Below are 20,069 nucleotides of genomic sequence, written 5' to 3' on the forward strand. Positions count from 1 at the left end.
AAGAGTCTGCCCGCCTCTGAGAATTTCCATCTTGGCTGCACCAGCAGACAGAGTGAGATATTTATTCCAACCAAATGTCTGTGTGCCGCCACAGACGAGGGAGTTTATGTGGAGAAAAAAGTCATAAAAGGGCACTGCCTGCACATTAATTGTTGTGCTTTATTTATTTATTTATTTTTACACATGGACTCTACTGTGTGACTTGTGAGCCATCGTAACATTGGCCATTTTACAATACAGCAAGTGCCATTAATATTTACATATAACCTTGTGCTGGGGATATGTCTTGCGCAAATCAGCATTTATTTATTCATAACCAGACTTTGGGCTTTATACACATACACATGCGTATAGCCTACATTAACACAAGTCATAGCACAAAACTTGAGCAAACACCAGCAATAGGTTTATTCATATACGTGTGTGTGTGTGTGTGTGTGTGTGTGTGTGTGTGTGTGTGTGTGTGTGTGTGTGTGTGTGTGTGTGTGTGTGTGTGTGTGTGTGTGTGTGTGTGTGTGTGTGTGTGTGTGTGTGTGTGTGTGTGTGTGTGTCAGTCAGCTGCTTCGGGCCCCTATCATAGTGTGACTAGTGCTCTCCCACTTGTTCCCTAGCGTAATTGAAGTGCCTGTGGGTTGTTCTGATTGAAGAGTCTTGTTGGGATAACTATAATCTATTGGTGAGTATTGGTGACTTATCTTGCTTAATCAGCCACTTCCATAGTTTCTTTTTGTCTCTCATGCTTTCAGGTGTTAGAGTGTGCATGTGTCAGGCCAGACATCAGAGATAGTTAAGTACAGGCAGAGAACAGCTTGGCCGTCTAAACCTTCCTGGTATGATTGATTTCTGGTTACACTGCCATGGACAGGAACTTCAGCTCTTCCAAGGAGAAAGAGAAAGGCCTCGAATGGAGGTAGCAGCTGCATCAGCAAATACCTTTCAAAAATATCATTTAGGTTCTGCCCAGTTAAGGAAATCAACCATAACCAAAAGTAAGGCATCAATAAAGATTCTTGGTTAAGCATGTGCGACGCTGGGAAATTTCACTATGAAAGCATCAGCGTAGTCCTTGTCCAGAGACCTTGTCTGTCGTAATGTGTTTATGGAAGTTAGAGATGAATATAGACATGATTCACTTGACCCCATAAATCTTAATTGTCCACAGAGTATACATCTTGATAGAAAGTAGCATCTTTTGTGATTCTGTCAGGAATCCAGTGGGTGAATGAAACTTTAACTAGACCGATATAGCTTTTTAATCTTTCACCCTGCCACTGCTTCTTTGAATTCATGCAGTGTTCATTCCAAGTTTGAAAGCACTGTTTTCCTAAACCACCAGTGTGGACCCTGTGAATAATTTACTGGTTATACAATTTACATTGGCTTTATATTATTCACAGAGGAATGACCAGGATGCTGGCAAGCCAGGGGAGACTGTGGCAGGGAAATGTTTAAATTGAATCCTAAGTTGCATTTATTTCCTGCTTGGCGAAGATCACTATTCGATTTCTGAGATTTAAGAGACTTAAAAATAATGATTTCACTGAATGTAAAAGTTGCTTGGATATGGGTCTGGGATGCTTTTTGGTAATTCCCCTTTAGTAGGGCAGGCTGCAATTATTTCAACTGTGGATATGTGTGTGTTCGACCTGAAATGTTTTTTTTTCTCGAGAACAATTCATCTTTCACCCTATATAAAACCAGCCATTTTGTTTAAGATCAGACTCTTCATGGCAGAAAAATAGTCTTGATGTGAATGGATGTGTGGGTGGATGGATGGATGGATGGATGGATGGATGGACGGATGGATGGATGGATGGACGGACGGACGGACGGACGGACGGACAGACAGATTGAAGACAAAACACAAGTGATAAGAGGGACCTCTACTCAGTAATGCATTCAGCATTTTCCACAGATTAAATTGTTGCACTACTCGTGGTAAAAACACTGTCTAAAGACCATTACCAAGTGTTTTTTTTTTTTTTTCATTGTCCACACTCATAGCTGGTCTGTATTTATTGAAAACAGACCATAAACTGTAGCGACACATACATGCACACACCCACGACAAAAAAAAAATGTATTCCTAATGATGTTAACTTCTTCTGGAGGCTGCCTTAGACGACAACAATAATTTGACAAAAGCTGTCATTCCTTTCAACTTGACACAGTACTCTCTAAGTGACTGTCCAGGTCAAAGTTGCTCATAGACATATATGTCCAGCAGACATCGTCCCCTCATGGGGTGGTTAAAAGGAAGGTTTTTGTTGGAGAACTTGTGACACTGAGCCACTTACTGCAGGCACTGATTATTCTCGCTGTTGGCCACTTGCATGAAGAGTCAATCTCAATTTCCCTCTTCCTACTTCCCTCTTAAGGCAATCTGTCTTCCACTCCTGCACATCTCACTTGTCCTTCATCCTTCCTTTCCAGTCCTCTTTTCTCTTCCTAAATGTTGATTCCCTTGACTACATTCTTTCCTCCATTGGCCATACAGTATGCTTCACAGTCGCCACACACTGTTTATTGCGGTCACCACAAGCTTGACGAGAGACCCCTAAACAACAGAACCCCATTTATCTCACTAGAAAGAGTGACAGCGCATGCCCTCTCATTTCCTGCATTTACCTTATATTATCCACTCTCTCCCTGGCTCCATCACAAAAGGCATTTAAACATTGTGTTCCATTTGGCATTATTCCACACTTGTGGAAAGGTCACACAACTCAGTCAACTTGAAGTTGCTTTCTTGATGGAGAAAAAAAAAATAACATTACATAGTAAAAATATTCTAATGTTTTAGAAAAGAAAGCTTTGGAAAAATGCTGGATGATAACTTCTCAACAAAACTCGATTTGTAGTGATCTTAAAAAAATATAACTGTAAAGAAGGGTTTATACATAAATAGCAAACATAAAAAAATCAAACAAAAATAAATAAAACACTCAATTTTTGGAAGTGCATTCCATAGAATAAAGCAGGAATATACTCCAGGTCTCAACTATTTAGGGACATACCTGTACTTTGTAAAGCTGCATACACAGCGCTTTTACCTCCATGCTTAGTGTATGATTAAAAAAAGACAAAAAACATGGTTACTTGCGTAAACTGATACAAATGCCATACCTAAATGATGCATTGCGACATAAATGCATTCCCTTTTGCCATACAACCTTGTTAACTGGCCAATTTCTCCCTATCAACCTGCGTTTCGGTCACAAGTTTTGATTGATGTGACATCAATGCAAGGTGTACAGCTGCATAGCTGATTCATGTTTACTGCAGTTAACAGTATATAAAGAAGTCATCAATCCTTCCCTGCAAATGGGATATCAACAGTGTTCAACAACTGAAAGAAGATAAAGAGCTCAAAAGAATGGCTCAAGGTGAATCTTGAACCCATGCCAAGGTCAGATAACCTTCAAGATCAGAGCTTATACTGAAAAGATCCCTCATCGTGTTGGCACAGAGGTGTGTTGACATTGTGCTGTGGTCAGTAATAGTAGTACGAGTGGCAAAAGAATGGAAGACTGGACAGATTGAGTGGGGGCAGGCTAGTTTCGCACTCACTTAAGAGTGCGACACACTTGGACAAGCTCCCCTCACTGGGTATTAAACACAATTAAGTGATGGCAGCGCATCCCTGCCCACCTGGACTCTTAAAGCTCCTTGTGCTCCCCTCGCTAGGCTGTAAATCCACTCCATCTCTCTGGCCTCCTTAATGACCTATTCATCCCTTGTGTCTTCAAACCCTCATTGTCTATATAATCGGGCTTCCTGAGGACTTTTGGATGTAATTGGATTTATTAGAGGTGCAACATAGGGATTTGCCCTCTTCGTGGAATTTTAACAGATTTTAAGGGTGCACAAAGAGCCAAAAAGGGCTTTGTTAAATCGAGTGGGGTTTTATTTGAGGTGAGGACTCTCGTGCATTTTTTTTCTTCAACAGCGAAAAAAAAACATTACTCAATATCAATGCACAATGTGTTGTCCCGAATAAGACTTTTCAGTTGCTTGAACAGAGTAATGTCTTGAGATTGTACCTTTTGCCGTCCAGTGAAGGAAGATGTATTTTCTCTGCCAACACTATATGCATCTGGCATGGATAGACATTGAGCGATTTTTGATTTGTGAAATAAATGACAAGAAATAATAATGTTTATTAATAATTGTGTATGAATCCTTCATATGTTTATTCTTTGACTTTTTACGGAACTCTTTGTACCCAACTGAACCAAAATATGCATACATTTTAAGTTTTGTCATGTTATGAGATAAGTATAGTATACTGTAGATGGTTTCCCCACCAAAGGCCCAGGTGTCCAGTGCATGGCCCATGTATATATACAGTCAAGCCCAAAATGATTCATAGCCCAGGAGTAACTCAATTAAGTCTATTTGCAACAGGTAAGGGACAACAATCAAACCCAAAGGGTATGACAAATTGACTGTATAAATACATATGTATCCAGACACACAGATTCACCATTTGAGTTAAACAACCAACTCAGCTCACTGACAAAAACCACATCATGCCAGGCTCAAACTATTAAAGGGTCATGTAGCACACAATATTTCCAGTGTGCTTTTCAATGCGTGCATTGTTTGTTTGAAAATGTTTATAATGTGTTTAATTTATTTTCAATGTTTATAATTGTTTGGGAGAGCTAAAAATATTTTCAAAATTATTTATACGGTCTCTATCACAGATTGTGACCCATGGTGGGTGGATCTGAAATGTATTTACTTTGCAATTACTGTAAAGTCAACAATTTTCAGACCATGCCTTTAATTTTTGCATGTACTATAAGACGTATTTAAAAAACAAAATCTGGCAAGTGTTTGATTGAGTGCACAGCAGGTTCCCTTTATATTGCTGACAGATGCTAAAATGTGCTGGAGCTGTTTTGCAAAGATGAAAATGGAAAGTGGGTGTGAAAAGGGATCACGGAAAGGTAGTGGCGTGATGATTTACCGTGGCACCTTCCCATATTTCACCTCATTTGAGATTTTTGTTTTATTCATTTTGACATGGCCCTAGGTATTTTATTCCATGTGGTGCAGAGAAAAATATGCCAACACTTTTTTCCAGCGCCATATTTCACAGTGCGGTGGGTACGTTTGTGCCTACTTTTCTGTGATGGATGGGGCCACTTCATTGGTGGCCACTCTGTCAATCAAAAGCCCGCTCTTAAATCCTTTTGACAGCACACTTGACAAGCACTGCTTGAAGCGCTCACCCTAAGTGGACTTCAAATCAACTACCGTAATTTCTGGACTATAAGCCGCTACCTTTTGCTCAATTTTGAACCCTGCAACTTGTCATTCGGTGCGGTGTATCTATGGATTTATGGACCGCTGTTGTGTGGCACCGCTTTGCTGGGCGGAGGGATATGTGACACGGTCACTGGGGAGAAAAGTGGTGTGTTGATCGCATGTCCATCCGCCTGGTAAATAGTGCCGTATAATTGACACGAAGAAGAGACAGAACGAGATCAAGACGGACATTACTGAAGAAAAGAAGCTTTTGTACACAAACCCTCATTATGGGGGACAAAAGAAATGCATATGATGCCGCTCTTAAGTTAAAGGCAGTTGATTTGGCTCTTAACATAGGAACTACAGCTGCTCATGCATTGGAGAGGTTTCTTCCGGTCACTTGGGGGCACTGGGCTATTGTTGATGACATCTTGTTGCGTCACCCTTTTCTTTCTTTATTTCACAGTCACGTCCGCTCTGTAGCTATACGTGTAGCTCGCTAGTTTAATGTAACTTTGCCTTATAATCAGGTCCGGTTTATAGTTCAGGAATTACGGTACATTATTATTCAGGGATTTTTTGAACTGCTATTTAGCATAGGGTGGTGGTACTGTAATGACATGTCTGTTTGCTCTTGGTTTTAATGCGATCAGCTCAAATATTTAAATTGGCATAGTTTACGTCCAATGTTTTGCTCTAATCTCTTGCAGTTTTGATTGGTTTAGCATGCCTGTAATTATGGTAAGCTCGCCTGAATTTAAAATAGTGCTCAATGATGGGTGGCTGAAAGTGTCAGACAAATTGAGCTGTTTGTGTAGCGATTTGTCTTCACATCTGACCATTCTCTGCAGATAAATGCACTGTCAATGTCTGAGAAGAACAGGTCATGGAAGAGCTGGAAGAGAACCTGGAATGATGTTTACTTTCTCACCTGTCTCTTTCTGTTTTACAGTTGTGTGGCTGCGGGCTGCTCGGCGTGGGCATCTGGCTCTCTGTGTCTCAGGGCAGTTTCGCCACCTTCTCGCCCTCGTTCCCCTCACTGTCAGCTGCCAACATGGTCATCGCCATCGGCGCTATTGTCATGGTAACAGGCTTTCTTGGTTGCCTGGGTGCCATCAAAGAAAACAAGTGCCTGCTTCTGAGTGTGAGGTTTTTTTAATTGCAAATGTTATACTTCTTGTGAATATGTGTTTCTTGTTACCACATATAGAGCAGTTTTTATTTCAGCCAAGGAGCATGTTTCACATTATAAAAAATTCACAGACTATCTCACCACCAAACAAATATCACAAAAGTAGTGCTACATGCTGAAATGATGATGATGTCTTAATTTATTCACAAAGTTACTTAGTGTGAAATCCGCATTTGTTCAGTGGAGATACAGTACTTTTTGTCAGACATGATCCCTATGTACCTTTTCTTGCGATCCCTATACCTTTTCTTGCGATTTCATTTGCAATATTGTTACTGATCATTTCTTATTGACATTTTTTCCTCCAAACTATTGTTATGTCTACCGGGGAATCACATGACAAATACTGTAATTTACTGTATACCAAATGTGTTGTAATACAACCCCTCCCTAAGCCATCACCTTATTATGGCAGAGGGGCTTGTGAGTCCCAGTGATTCAAGAAGCTAAGTTGTCTGGGGCTTTATGCCCCAGGCAGGGCCCACATGGCAAATGAGTCCTTGGTAAGGAATCAGTCCAAGACCCTTGATAATGAATAAAAATATTGGACATCAATTTCACTCGCGTGGGACACCGGGATGCCCCTCCAGAGCCAGGCCAGGTGGTCCTGGCTTGCAAGCGCCTGGTGGCCGTGGCTCAGCCCAAAAAAAAGTAACGTGGGTCTCCCTTCCCATCGTCTCACCAGTGGGCCAAGGGACTAGGTGCAGTGTGACCTGGAATTTGGCTGGCTAAAAATTGGCCCATTTTGGTAGCGAAAGAACCCAAGCATTTGCTCAGTTACAACTAGATATAGTCAGGTTCGTCACGACACACAGGGAGATAGATCTACTTAATGAAACCGCAGAAGAAAAAACGGGCTGAAACAGTCTGCTTGTGCACTTTTATTGGACATACATAAATAATTGCCTTGCATCTGTAGGCCACGTACTGAAAAATAGCACACAACATTAAAGTGCCGGATGTTCTCTTAACCTGCATTATTTCCATGTACATAGAAAATGCACTTACCTGTGTCAGAAGCTGTCCAACAAAATTAGATATTATTACCAATCATCATCTCAAAACATTATCATAAACATTATTATTATGTTTATTGTGTAAGGTTGCCAGCATTTAGTTCATCCAAACATTGTCTATTACCTCCATTATTGATGGTTTGGGGACTCTTCAATCTTTTAAAAAAATGAACACTAAATTGCAGTTCTTGGAGGAGAATACAAAAATCTACTCAACCCACAAAGACCCACTCACCATTTAGACATGGCTTTATGTTTATTCCCAAAATACACTTGTGTTGATGCAAACCTTGAGAAGACATCCTCGCGTGTCATTGCATATTGCAAAGACACGTTTGTGACAAGAGCAGCAATAATTCCGATAATTGGTTTATTTCCTTTAGCAACAGGAGTAGTTGAGGCGGCTCGTCAACTAGCTAAACATCTGGTTGACCCACCACTACAGATACACCAATAATTTTACCTGTACTGTATATCCAACTGTATGTTTTACCTTTTCCTTTTGGGCCTCAACACAAACGTCCCTGCAAGTGATATTTGTCTTTCATTCGTCTGGAATTTTGGTTCACACCTAATATATGGAAAGTGCTTGGTAAATATTTGGCTCAGGGGAAGGCAAGGAAAGAAAAATAGTACATGAGCCCAGCCTGTGTTGGAAATTAATCTTAGGTATTAAAACCATTCTCCCTTCACTCCCATCATTATGAGCCCTCCGCCACTTTGATTCTTCTTTTTCCCCCCACACTCTGGCTTTCTTTCCACATCTTCTTTCATCCCTCAGTTGAAGTCTTTTCTGCTTAAAGGTTATCAAAAGTGTGCTACTATATTTTGTAATTAGTTTGCTGAAATCAAGAATTCACACGTGCTGCTTTCCCATTTTTTTATTTTTACTGAATGTAATCTCCATGTGGCATTTTAAACTAGTAAAGTTGAATGGTTGATGGTTTCCACATGATGTACATACTTGCGATACTCTCAACAGGCCTTTTGTATGTCAGCTATCATGTTTTTGTTTTTTTTTCTCTGTTTTCATTGGCTTCTAAATTTTGTTTCTCCCTTTTCTCTGACAGTTTTTCATCGTCCTGCTGATAATTCTCTTGACAGAGCTGATATTACTCATCCTCTTCTTTGTGTATTCAGATAAGGTAGGTGTAATTTGACGTCATACTAAAATGAAGTTTGTCTCATTTCCCATTGTTGGGCCCCGTCAATCAAAAACTGACATGCAGAGGACATTCAATAGAGAAAGCAAAGAAATGCGTGACTAGGTATATCCTACCATTCTAAAAAAAAAAAGTAGTCTGGTGTCAAAGGTTAGACTTCAAAATGCAGACTAATCCCCACCAGTTGGCTTCCTACAAGCGGTGCACTTTTCACATGACCTCCCATGTTCAAGTTAGGTGTCCACGTGTGTGTGTATGTGGAAAACAGGTGACGATATTTAAAGATTGTGGTGACATTTCTAACATCATTGTGCAATCTGGAGTCCACCCTTCATCATTTATTTTTCCACAAATATCAAAGACAAGCACTAAAGACAAATGATTGTATTTATGCATGTTAAAAGTGAAATAATACATAAAATATATTGTATATTGTTGTAGGTTATTTTAGGAGCATACTCTCACAAGGGTCTCACACTATATAAAATGCAATATCAGATATTCTCAACCATGTACAGACCAACTCTCTGGTTTCTATGATTTATGTCAGTAACTTGATAACATGATAAAGTCTAACATAACTGAGATTGTAAGTGCAGCTGTGTAGCCATAGCCACAGACAGTGACAGTCTCCTCTCACTTGGAAGACACCAGTATGGAACAATTTCTTGTCAAAGCTGCATAAATATTTTACTGGATTCTGTCAAGCATTGTGTATTTTAACTAGGACAAATAATTGTGCATTAGAATGCCAATTAGAAGCACTTTAATGGGGTAAATGTAAATCTTTGACTATTTAGTTTAGGCCCTCCTCTTTTGAGCGATGTTTATTCAAATTTAGCCTTCCAAGCAGATAAAGCCATTCATTTAGCAGCCAATCCATCTTTAAATTTGGATCAGGCCTCCAAGCACATCCCCCAGGAGCAAATATGACTGCTACCTTATCTCACTAACATTATTGGCTGAACTTTGTGATGTAGAGAAACCTCAGCTTGATCCCTACTATGGAGCAAAAATAGTCTCTTTGCTGTACTTTGCTTCCTGTTCCATGTGATGTTGAGGAGTTAAACTTAAGTAGAGTTCAGATTTTTCACATTCAGACTTATTATGCTCAGGAATAAGTGTCTCATTTACATCACTTTGAGTGAACATTAACAGTGTTTTATGTTCCCTCGGTTAGGTAAAATCACACAGTGTGGAGATTGTTTTACATCAAATGATGCACAGCCACTATAATACCGATCACTACTGCATTTTATTAATTGATCTTCAAACATCGTTAGAAAGGGAATCCTTTACATTTAAGTAAATTGCTTGTTATTTTAGCCTGTCATCCTGCAGATTTGATGATATTGGATTACTCAGACTACCTACTCTTTATGCAAAAGTAGTGATCACTCTGCAACCTTCATCCCTCTAGTGAAGCCGTCACTAACTATATTTGTCAGAGAGCCAGAATTTTAACAGACAGTCACCTTAGGGGCCAGACCTTCAAATAAAAATAAAATTTTGGATTAACATTATTGTTTGGTGTTTATTCTTTTTACATTTTTTTTCTATTTTATTACAAAACTGAAGGCATTTTTCACCTTTAGTGTCAGTTTTTGCTGTTTTCAGTTGCTTTAGTAAGGACCACGTGGTATTTTCCCTTTGATTCCATAATTATGGAATGCAGTTGTTGGCCGGATTGGACGGTTGGGTGTGCCAGATTTGGGTCGCGGTCCGCCAGTTGATATTCACTGCTCTAATGGAATCTGGTATGCTGTATGAGGCATCCTCCGCTACAGGCTGTGATCAGAGGAATCATTAATCCACGTCTGCTACTTGATCTTCTGATCACAAGGCATTTATTAACAAGCCTGAAATATGTACGATAGCTGGCCACTTTTAAATTTGGATTGACTGATAATTGTGGCTTGTTTAGTTTTTAAAATGAGATAATGCGATGCCATTCCCTTCAAAATCTCAGAAAAAAGTCATCTCTGTGATTCATCAAATATTACTGTGCTGCTTACAACTGCTCCTATTATCATCAGATTTTTGTATACAAGTTTCAAATGGTGGCAATGCTCTAAACCAGCGGTCCCCAACCTTTTTTGCACCACGGACCGGTTACATGTAAGACAATATTTCTTATTTTGCTACGTAAAAAAGTCATTCTTTCAATCGATAAAAAAATGGCATTGCAATATTATAGATATTGCTATATTCAATTGCCATATCACATGCCTCGTGTTTCCAAAACGATGCTGCCCTAATGTGCACATTTGACGATGAGGAATGTGTAACACGCGCACTCTTTCTCTATGAGTCTTTTTAAAGTGCAAAATACTATGAGGAAAGGAAAAAAGATGCAGGGATGCCTCACATCGTTAAATGTGTGTTTTGACAATGGAAACACAAAGAAATTGCCCTACCAAACTGTGCTGATTAGTGGAAGAGGGGCTTATGTATGTGACTTTGCTGTATGTCATTTCCCTCTGAAGCCCAATGTTCTTCAGTTGGCTGATCAAACTCCATACAGAATCTCTACTATAATTAAGTCAGATCCTGCAGTTAGCAAGCAGCTGACTGTAGCAGATGGCCAGGCCACAAACCAGATTATTGCCATTCGTCTTTAACGCCGTGACCTCATTGTTTCTCTGTCAACTCAACGTGCCAACCCAAACACCGGTAAAGGTTTATTAGCTCACATTGTCAAAGCACAACCTGGCAAAAAGACAAGGGGAGCAGCAGAGCGTGTGCAGCAGGATGTAGGGCGGAAGGAAAAAAAGAACGATATTGCAGGAGGGGGGGAAGGTACCAAGAGACAACAGTTGGACTCAGGAGAGAGGGAAGCGAGATAATGAAGACATGAATAAAAATTAGACTGGTAGAGTAACAGAGGGAAAATGTCTGTAGTTGATACAGAAAGCTAGAATGTCATTCAGTAGAGCGGAGACTTCAGCCATGGATAAAAGGATTTGTGGTACAGGCTACTTCCTGGTTCACAAAGGATGAGATAAGACTGCACCGCTTTTGAATTTGGGGTGGGGAAGATGCTTCTATCATGACTCAAACAGCAAAAGCGACACCCACTAGTCGTTCTGTTCATTGGGTTACTCGTGAGATGGCGCGCATCCCAGTGCATTTGGCTGTAAGATGGACTACACACTTGAATGGTTGCCAGTCAATCACAATTCACATTGAGCAGATCTTTCATTGCTTCAAAAAAGCAGCATCAGGGCATAACAGAAGATATGCAATACCTCTTTTTTTGGAGCCAGAATGCTGCTACGGCGGGATAATGCCATAAAAATTTGCACCAACATTGAATGGATTGAATCTCCCTGTCACAAATGCCACAAAGTCTCACGCAAATCACTGAGTAGGTTTGAATTAATCATTGTGTTAAATAATTAGCAAACCAGCCAACATCATTCAATATATTTTAACATTTGATAAGGGCTAATTAAAAGACGGCATCCAAATTGTGTGGTGAATATAGACTGAACACATACTGTCAAAGCAAGGAATGTTTGCCATTTATGAATCTTATGTTCTGGACTTTGAGCATGAATATTTGGGAAGTAATTAAAAAGGGGGGGGAAAAAGAAACCAGCTAAAACGGCAATCTAATATCGTGCCACGTTTGCTGACTGATTATTGAATCAAACACACAACCAAGCAGCAAGCTATCAGCATATGTTCAATTCCTGGGCCTGATTTAATATTTCAAACAGTGAGCAAGGAGGGGTGTTTCTCATACATTCTGGCCTTGGGCGATTCAGGCAAGCCTCACAGCGCATCCAAGGGAATTCAATATCCTTTAATAATGTGTTGTTGGGGACCTTTGGCTCTGTTGCTCATAGCCTCCAAATCATTTATTAGACTTTTGAAACAGTTATCTCAAAACCTCTAGACAATACACAGTGAGTGGAACCAATTTCACACGAAATTAGTACTGTAAGTGCAACGTGATGTGTACAAACGCGGGGCATGGGTGTGTGGAAATACAACAGTCATGTTACCTGAACCACACATGTTGCACACATATATAGTAGAAAGGTGTGCTGGAGAGATTTCAAAATTGAATATTTTAATTGCTCAAAGCAAAGGATTAAAAGTAATATTCTTACATAAATTCTACTCCCTACTTTAAATATGCAGAACTGTTCAACTAGACCAGCGATTGGCAATTTCAGTGAGGAGACATTCCTTCTTAGTGCCACAGCTAAAGAGAGAATCAATACTACAGTTGCCTTCAGAAGCCACAAATGCACAATACTCGTAGTTTAGATCAGAAAAAAAAGTGTACCACGCAAAAAACAAACCAATTGCTGTTCGTTTTAATTCTGCGATTAAGATTTGAGCATTATTCCTTATTACCATGACTGAAAACTTGTTAAAACATAATTATTTCTGCCTTCTAAGTTATATGGCCTTGAGTACCTTTGTCTTAGTCTTTGTATAATCAGTTGTCATCAAAATATAATTTATTTTTGGTGTGTGTGTGTGCTCACAATTAATCCATTCATCCATCTTCCGAAATGCTTCTACTCACGAGGGTCGTGGGCGGGCTGGAGCCTTTCCCAGTAGCATTAGACAGGGTACACCCTGAACTGGTCGCCAGCCAATTGCAGCACACACTAAATTGTTACTGGTGTCAAAAAAAAAAAAAAGAGTGTTTTATTTTAAGGTCCTGAAGGAAACGTATTAGTATCACATAGTGCAAGAGAGAAATAAAATAAAAGAGGGTAATGTGAAGTCTTGGTACACTGTAAAAATTCCGGATACGCTAAAGGCTGGAAGTGCTGGTAGCGCTACACATTCGCGAGATATTTTTGAGCAATTTCGTGGTTTGGCCATAAGCTTCTGACCATATTTTTATTGGTTACCAATTTGCAGTACATAAAGCCTTTATGGCATTACCCTTTTGTTTGTTAATATATCAGCCTTATCAGAGCTGTAATGATGCTCTCGTGTAAAAGAGAAAGCCAGCACAACTTGTCAATGACATTTTGTTTTACACTTGAAACTCACTCCTCCTGAAAACAACTCTGCTTTATGAGTATACATCACGCCAGTTAATGACGCATACAAATTCAATTTAATAGGTTAGAATTAGGTGTTTTTATTCAGGGACTTCTAGCTGTGGTTCAAGTGCACAATCTCTATTGAAATAAGTCTAAAGAAAGCAGTGTGAGCAGTGAAAAACTGCTGGCGTTTTTGTCAAGGAAAAACACGTGTCCGGCAACAGATATTGGTTGATCGCCTCTTCTGAAATTGAAGTCTAATTCAGAGAGTTGAGTTTTTGTCAAAAAATACAATACAATTCAATAAAATGTTATATTTCCCATTTCACAACTGTATCAGAGTGCTTTATATACAACATGGTACAACAAAGAGTGAAAACAGTCAATTATATTTAAAAATAGGCTTCTGCAGCAATGTTGTATTCCTGAAAAGAGAAAAAAATGGGTCATTGCACAACCAAATTTACGTTTGCTCTGCAGTCATTTGTATGCCTTTCATTAGCCTTGAATCGAGATTGTGTGGTATATACGTATTCTTTAAGGTGGCCCTCAGGTGTGGTGCTAAAAAAGGCTTTCACACTTAAAATGAAAGATGCACATAGAGCCATCGGTGACCAAGCCAGCACACTTATGCGTGTGTACGCGTGTTTGTGTGCATTTTTGTGTGTTTTGCATGTGTGGGTTGGGGTGGGGAGTAGAAGCAAGTTGCTCTCCAGTGATTGCAAGGAGTGCGTAATGAGCGAGCAGTATCACATAAAGCTGAGATTGAAAGCAGAAGACAAAAACAAAGTAAGAGGCAGAGATTGAAGATAAAAATCCTCATCTCATTTTCTCATACAAGGACAGATGCAGAGGATGTTGGAGCCTGCAGCCCGAGGAGGCATTCAGAGAGCTCCTCTGCGTCAGCAAAGTTCTAGAACCATACCAAAAAAAAACGTGACTGGAAGTGAGTCTAATCATATTTAAAATTTTAGAGTTCAAGGAAGCGACTCGGTGACGCGCTGGTCAGCACATCCGCCTCACATTGAGGAGGATGCGGGTTTGATTCCACCTCCAGCCCTCCCTGTGTGGAGTTTGCATGTTTTCTCCGGGCACTCCGGTTTCCTGTCATAACCCAAAAACATGCCCATTGAGCACTCCAAATTACTCCTAGATGGGAGTGCAAATGGTCTCTGTGTGCCCTGCTGGCAACCAGTTCAGGGTGTCCCCCGCCTACTGCCCAATGATGGCTGGGATAGGCTCCAGTGTGGACAAGCGGTACAAAAAATTTATGGATTGAGTTCAAGAAAATCGACCTTGCATATTTAAGACAATGAATAACTCAGACCAGATCACTTTGACTTCATTTTTACCGTCTCTCTCATTGCCACGGCGAGTGAGGTGTAATTTGGCGAGGAAGACTTTTTGTTCACAAAATTCAGAATATTGAAGCAGATTGTTCTAATATTTGCAGCGGTCGTTTTAAATTGATATAAGACTTAGTGACGTTCAAACTATGAAGAAATATGCAGTTGCATGACGTTAACCCTCCCAACCATGTGGTTACCAGGCAGTGGAAAGTGGCTGCAAACAGATACATCTGCTTAATAAATAAAATGGGACCAACTTTATGACTGTGGCAGTATTGATACCCGTCAGAGCTTTTCAGATTGATCATGAGGCTTCTAATATTCCATCTGTTATATTTGTCGATGCCGTTCCATCACACCAGCAAATGCAAGTATTACTGTTCAGATTTGTGTGCAGTTTTTATTTTTTTTATTTTGTGCACACTAAAAATGATTTGTGCTTATTTTAAATCCAGATGTCATTAGCGATGCATTCATTGGATTGTTTTTTTCAGCTTCTGACCATGGCTTTGGCACTTATAATAATTAGGAAATTAAAGATGCGTAATCTAGTAAAGAAAAACATTGGCACTCAAATGTGAAAACAAAATCAGGCCACGGTTAAACACTGTTTGCGCACCGTGATCTAACTCGCGTCTCTGGTTTTGGTCAAAACACTCACTATTTTTCCTTACTGTTGATTAAAATTAAACTGTATGCTGGAAATGATTTGTCAAATAGTTTTTGACAAAGTCAATACTTTCTGACCTTATTAGTGGTCTGATGGTGGTGAGCTGAGGCATTATGCTTTAGCTTGTAAATACCTTTTTGTTGTGGTGTGATTAACAGTGCATGAGAAGATTTGCTCTGTGGTTCGGGGACTATGTGCCTATTCTCTCTGTAATAATTACCACATACATAAGTGCCACACAATCTGTTGCGGCTGTTAGTGAAATCTTCCCATAGGCAAACCAAACTGCTGGAGAGCTAAACCAGACTTTTGTTTCTCATTTATACATCCAATAAGATATTAATCTCTCACAGACATGACACAACCCTGAGCACATTTTAGGACTTCAGTCACAAAGAAACAGATTAACACACTTTGCTTGAGGGCGCATTGAAGCTGCATGTGGGCGAGGGCCACATAAGGTCTTCCCCTTCTCAAGTCATAGCACAAAGTTGAGCCTGATTTTGTCAATTGGCAAGCTAGATGGATGAATGTATTAATTGTAATTATCCAGTAGTGTTAAGAAATGCTTAAATGATTGCAGATGTTTTATAAAAAAATACTGTAGATCGTTCCTGTGTAAGCACATTATGTTGTAATGGGGATGTGATTTGACAGATATCTGTTCACACCAGATTTGTTTTGGCATAGGCGTCCTGCTCTATTGGATTTGTGATTTCCAACCATGGTGCCTTGGCACTCAGTGATTCCATGTAAAATAATTGCATTTGTTTATTTGTTTGTATGTGGGTTGGTTTTTGTTTTTCGCTTTTGCGGTGCATTGTCTACCGCCATTTCTGGGATGTGGATTTGAATTTTTCTTCTATTTCTTCCTTTCTACCTTGCTATCTAGTGTATTAGTTTTACCATTGGAGGAATTGCTGTTTTTCTACATAATCATAGCAGAAGATTTGGACAGTTTGTTTGTCTGTTTGTTTGAGTAATGTAGAGGTCGAAAGAGGGGTGGGATTCATTAAGATTTCTTTCTTCACACTCCTTTATTTTATTCTATTTATAAGTGATTATTTGAAATACTCCATTCATTCATACGTTTATCTTCCAAACCGCTTGCACTCACAAGCTTGGCGGGCGTGCTGGAGCTCATCCCAGCAGCAGGTACACGCTGAACTGGTCGCCAGCCAATCGCAGTATATGAAAGAAGTAAAATAACATAAGTTGTGTAATTGCTTATCCTTTGCCTGAAATAAATTAACCAAAATAATGTGCAGCCACTTGCTGCTATTCATATTACGTAATCAGTCATTTATACTTTTTACTATTTTTACTTTTTACTATTTTTCCGGTGGTGTTTTCTGACAATTTCCTGATGTGGAATGGGTATTGGCCCATTGTTTTATTGTTGTGACTATTCCAGAATCATCCAGAATAATCAAAGTACCAGCCGGAGAATATAATTACTTCTATTCATTGTCTCAACTCAGTCCAAACTCCACAACTGTTATTTTCTTTATTAGTCAAAAGGATCTTTTCAATCATTATAAATTCAGACACAGGTACATAAATTCATCTGATTTGTTTCCAACCAGCAACAATTTCTGCTCAATGACACACCAAAAACATTTCTGATTTTGGATGGCATCGTATTAAACATGCTTGAACTATCTGAGATCAACTCGCACAATGGTTCATGTTTTTTGACAGTTCTCTCCAGGTTTCAATTTCTCACTGTATTTCCCTGCTGTTGTTCGGTGATCACACCACAGGGAAGCTGTTCTATTCTAAGCCATTGTAACCATGGTTGATATCTCTCCCATCTGCAGGTGAGTGAGAATGCTAAACAAGATCTGAAGGATGGACTGGCTCTGTACAACTCTGAAAACAACATTGGCCTGAGAAATGCCTGGAACATCATTCAGGCAGAGGTATGCGGCCCTCGCAGCTTCATCAAATGTGCTATGCATTAGCAGAACTAATACTAAGATAATTCTGACAATGTGTTGCATGGCGTCTAGCCTTGGTATTAATGCAACATTGGATTTCATGGCTGTCTGTCTGAGTACATTCCATTACTGTGTAATAGAATGAAGTCACTTCAAAGTTAAGTTTCTGGAATCTGACCATCTGCCTGACTGACTGCATTTGCATTATGTTTTGTGTGGGCTCCACAGTGGAAGTGCTGCGGCGTTATAGCTTACACCGACTGGCATGAGGCCCTGAAAGAGAAAGTCGTTCCAGACCGCTGCTGCCAGGAGCATTACCAGAACTGTGGGCAAAACTCCACCAACATGTTCTGGAATCGGGTAAGCGCTTGCTAATGTAGTTCAAACATATTTAAAGTATGGGGCATACGTATGTCTTTCTTAATTGAGTTTTGAATATGTCAATCAATCAATCAATCAATCAATCAATATATAGTCCAAACCTAAGTTGTTTGAACATATAGTGAACTTAATATTTATTTTTCTTCTTATTTTGTGACGTTTATGATTGTATGTGCAATAAATCTATCTATATATATATATATATATTCTTTAACAACCTAGTGTGTCTAATCAGTGGAAATAGAACTGCTATTAACTTTTATTTGTATTGCTTTACATATTTTTTCGATGATGTGGCAACAGCCATTTTGTTTAAAGCTGTGCAAAAGTCTTCTTCCCAATTTCCTCCTATTACAAGACTAATCGCTGTGTTATGTGGGTAGTCCAGTCCAAAGAAGGGAATTACACATTTGCCAAACTGAGAATAAGTAGACACTGAGCTGGCCCACTGGGGTGGCGCAGCTCTAAATTCCTGAAATCCTGCCCCAAGAAAATGGCCACACCGCATTGTCATGTCCAACTGCTGCCACAGAAAGGGATAACCACTCTGCAGCTGAAAGCAACATCCCCTTATTATTAGTAGACCTCCGAATGAACCCGAATGAACCCGAATTCACATTTTACATCCCTGGAACGTTGCAAGTTTAATACCTGCGTCTGTTTTTCACCCTTAAGTCTAAATATAAAATTTATAATTCACTTATTTTACACCTCACGTACTTGGTCGGTATTTTCTCATCCTTTGTATAATTCACACAGCTTTCAGGAATATATACTGTAGGTGCCTGGTTGATATTTTTTCACTTTTATGTTCTTCCATATAGGGCTGCTTTGAGAAAGTAGAGGAATGGCTTGATGACAACAAGCACATGCTGGGAACCATAGGCATGGTCATCTTGGTAGTGCAGGTAGGAGGTGTATTGATGTGTTTTTTTCTTTTTGGGTGCTGTATTTGTCTGCCTACGTTGTGACATGTCTGCATCAATTGCCCTTCAATCCATTGCGCTCCCATGTACTGCCGGGTGACTTATAGGGTTTGTCCTGAGTGGGCGTCCAGGGCAGCCATATCTTATAAAACACAGAAGCCTCTATTTTTTTTTCTCCACACTGGTCTTGTCTGAGAGACTCAAAGCACAGTGGCTTTGCTCCAAGCAGACAGTGAGAATCAATCAGAAAACAAATAAAGTGGATACTAAAAAAAAGCTCTGGTGTACATGTTAAAGATGCTACAAACATATACATATGATAAAAATGCATCCAGGAGACTGGATAATTGGAGTTGGTTGAAATAGTTTGTCGAAATTTACTTTGCAACCTGTAAACTTTGACTGAAGTCCCTACGGTACGATTGTACGAACAACAATCAAGTAAAAACTTTTTTCTTTTGTGTTTTTGAAAAGGTTCCCTTTCCTTACGTACAACAACCTTGTCAAAACAACCGTCTCTGATAAAAATGCTAAGAGCCTCAAATTATAAACAATGTCATTATTCAATTACTCTTGGACTTTCCCGGAGATCCTGTTTTCAGAGAATACGGGTTTGCACTTCATTAGGTACGATAAAGGAGCCAAAGCTAATGAGAAAGATAATCTTATGTCTGTCTTGAATTAGTAAACTTTTAGCACTCTCGATAGTAGCCTAGTACGTAAGTGCGATACCAGGAATCAGTGATCAAAAGACTCAATAATAAAGCATAGCCTGTGCTAGGTTGTTCACTTTGCAAAGTTTTATAAAATACATCACAAGTCTTCTACATTTCATGATACACATTTAATAGAACAATAAATCTTGGAAGTTCTTCCTTAGTGGTTCCTAAATCTCTACAGTTTTCAGCGTTCTGCTTCATTGATAGATAAGTACCTGTCATACTCAATCTGCCAAAATCGTTTGTATCAGAGCTGCACTGGTCAGCTATGAAGAGACTTTTTTATTTGCTAGATATTTACCGACAAAAGCTTTTGACAACGACTTAGCCCAGTGGTATTTTCTTCAAAGTATGGTAACTTTTTCTAAGCAACTCTAATTGTCAGTATAAAAGTGCAAACAAAATGTTACCTTGGCAGAGAAACTGACAGGTAGGACTT

At 39.5% G+C, this 20,069-nt stretch overlaps 1 protein-coding gene across 3 annotated transcripts in view; it reads left to right on the forward strand.

Moving 5' to 3' along the window:
• tspan9a (tetraspanin 9a) overlaps positions 1-20,069 on the forward strand; it is a 167,751-nt gene that overhangs the window by 145,386 nt on the left and 2,296 nt on the right. For all 3 annotated transcript variants that reach the window (XM_085913919.1, XM_085913918.1, XM_085913917.1), the window contains 5 exons: positions 6,212-6,403; positions 8,538-8,612; positions 17,485-17,586; positions 17,833-17,964; positions 18,810-18,893. In XM_085913919.1, the coding sequence (XP_085770045.1) occupies positions 6,212-6,403; positions 8,538-8,612; positions 17,485-17,586; positions 17,833-17,964; positions 18,810-18,893 (585 nt within the window). The remainder of the gene's footprint in view (positions 1-6,211; positions 6,404-8,537; positions 8,613-17,484; positions 17,587-17,832; positions 17,965-18,809; positions 18,894-20,069) is intronic.

This window comes from Syngnathus leptorhynchus, chromosome 6, assembly GCF_054491065.1.
Source record: "Syngnathus leptorhynchus isolate UIUO chromosome 6, UIUO_Slep, whole genome shotgun sequence".
NCBI classification, from domain to species: domain Eukaryota; kingdom Metazoa; phylum Chordata; class Actinopteri; order Syngnathiformes; family Syngnathidae; genus Syngnathus; species Syngnathus leptorhynchus.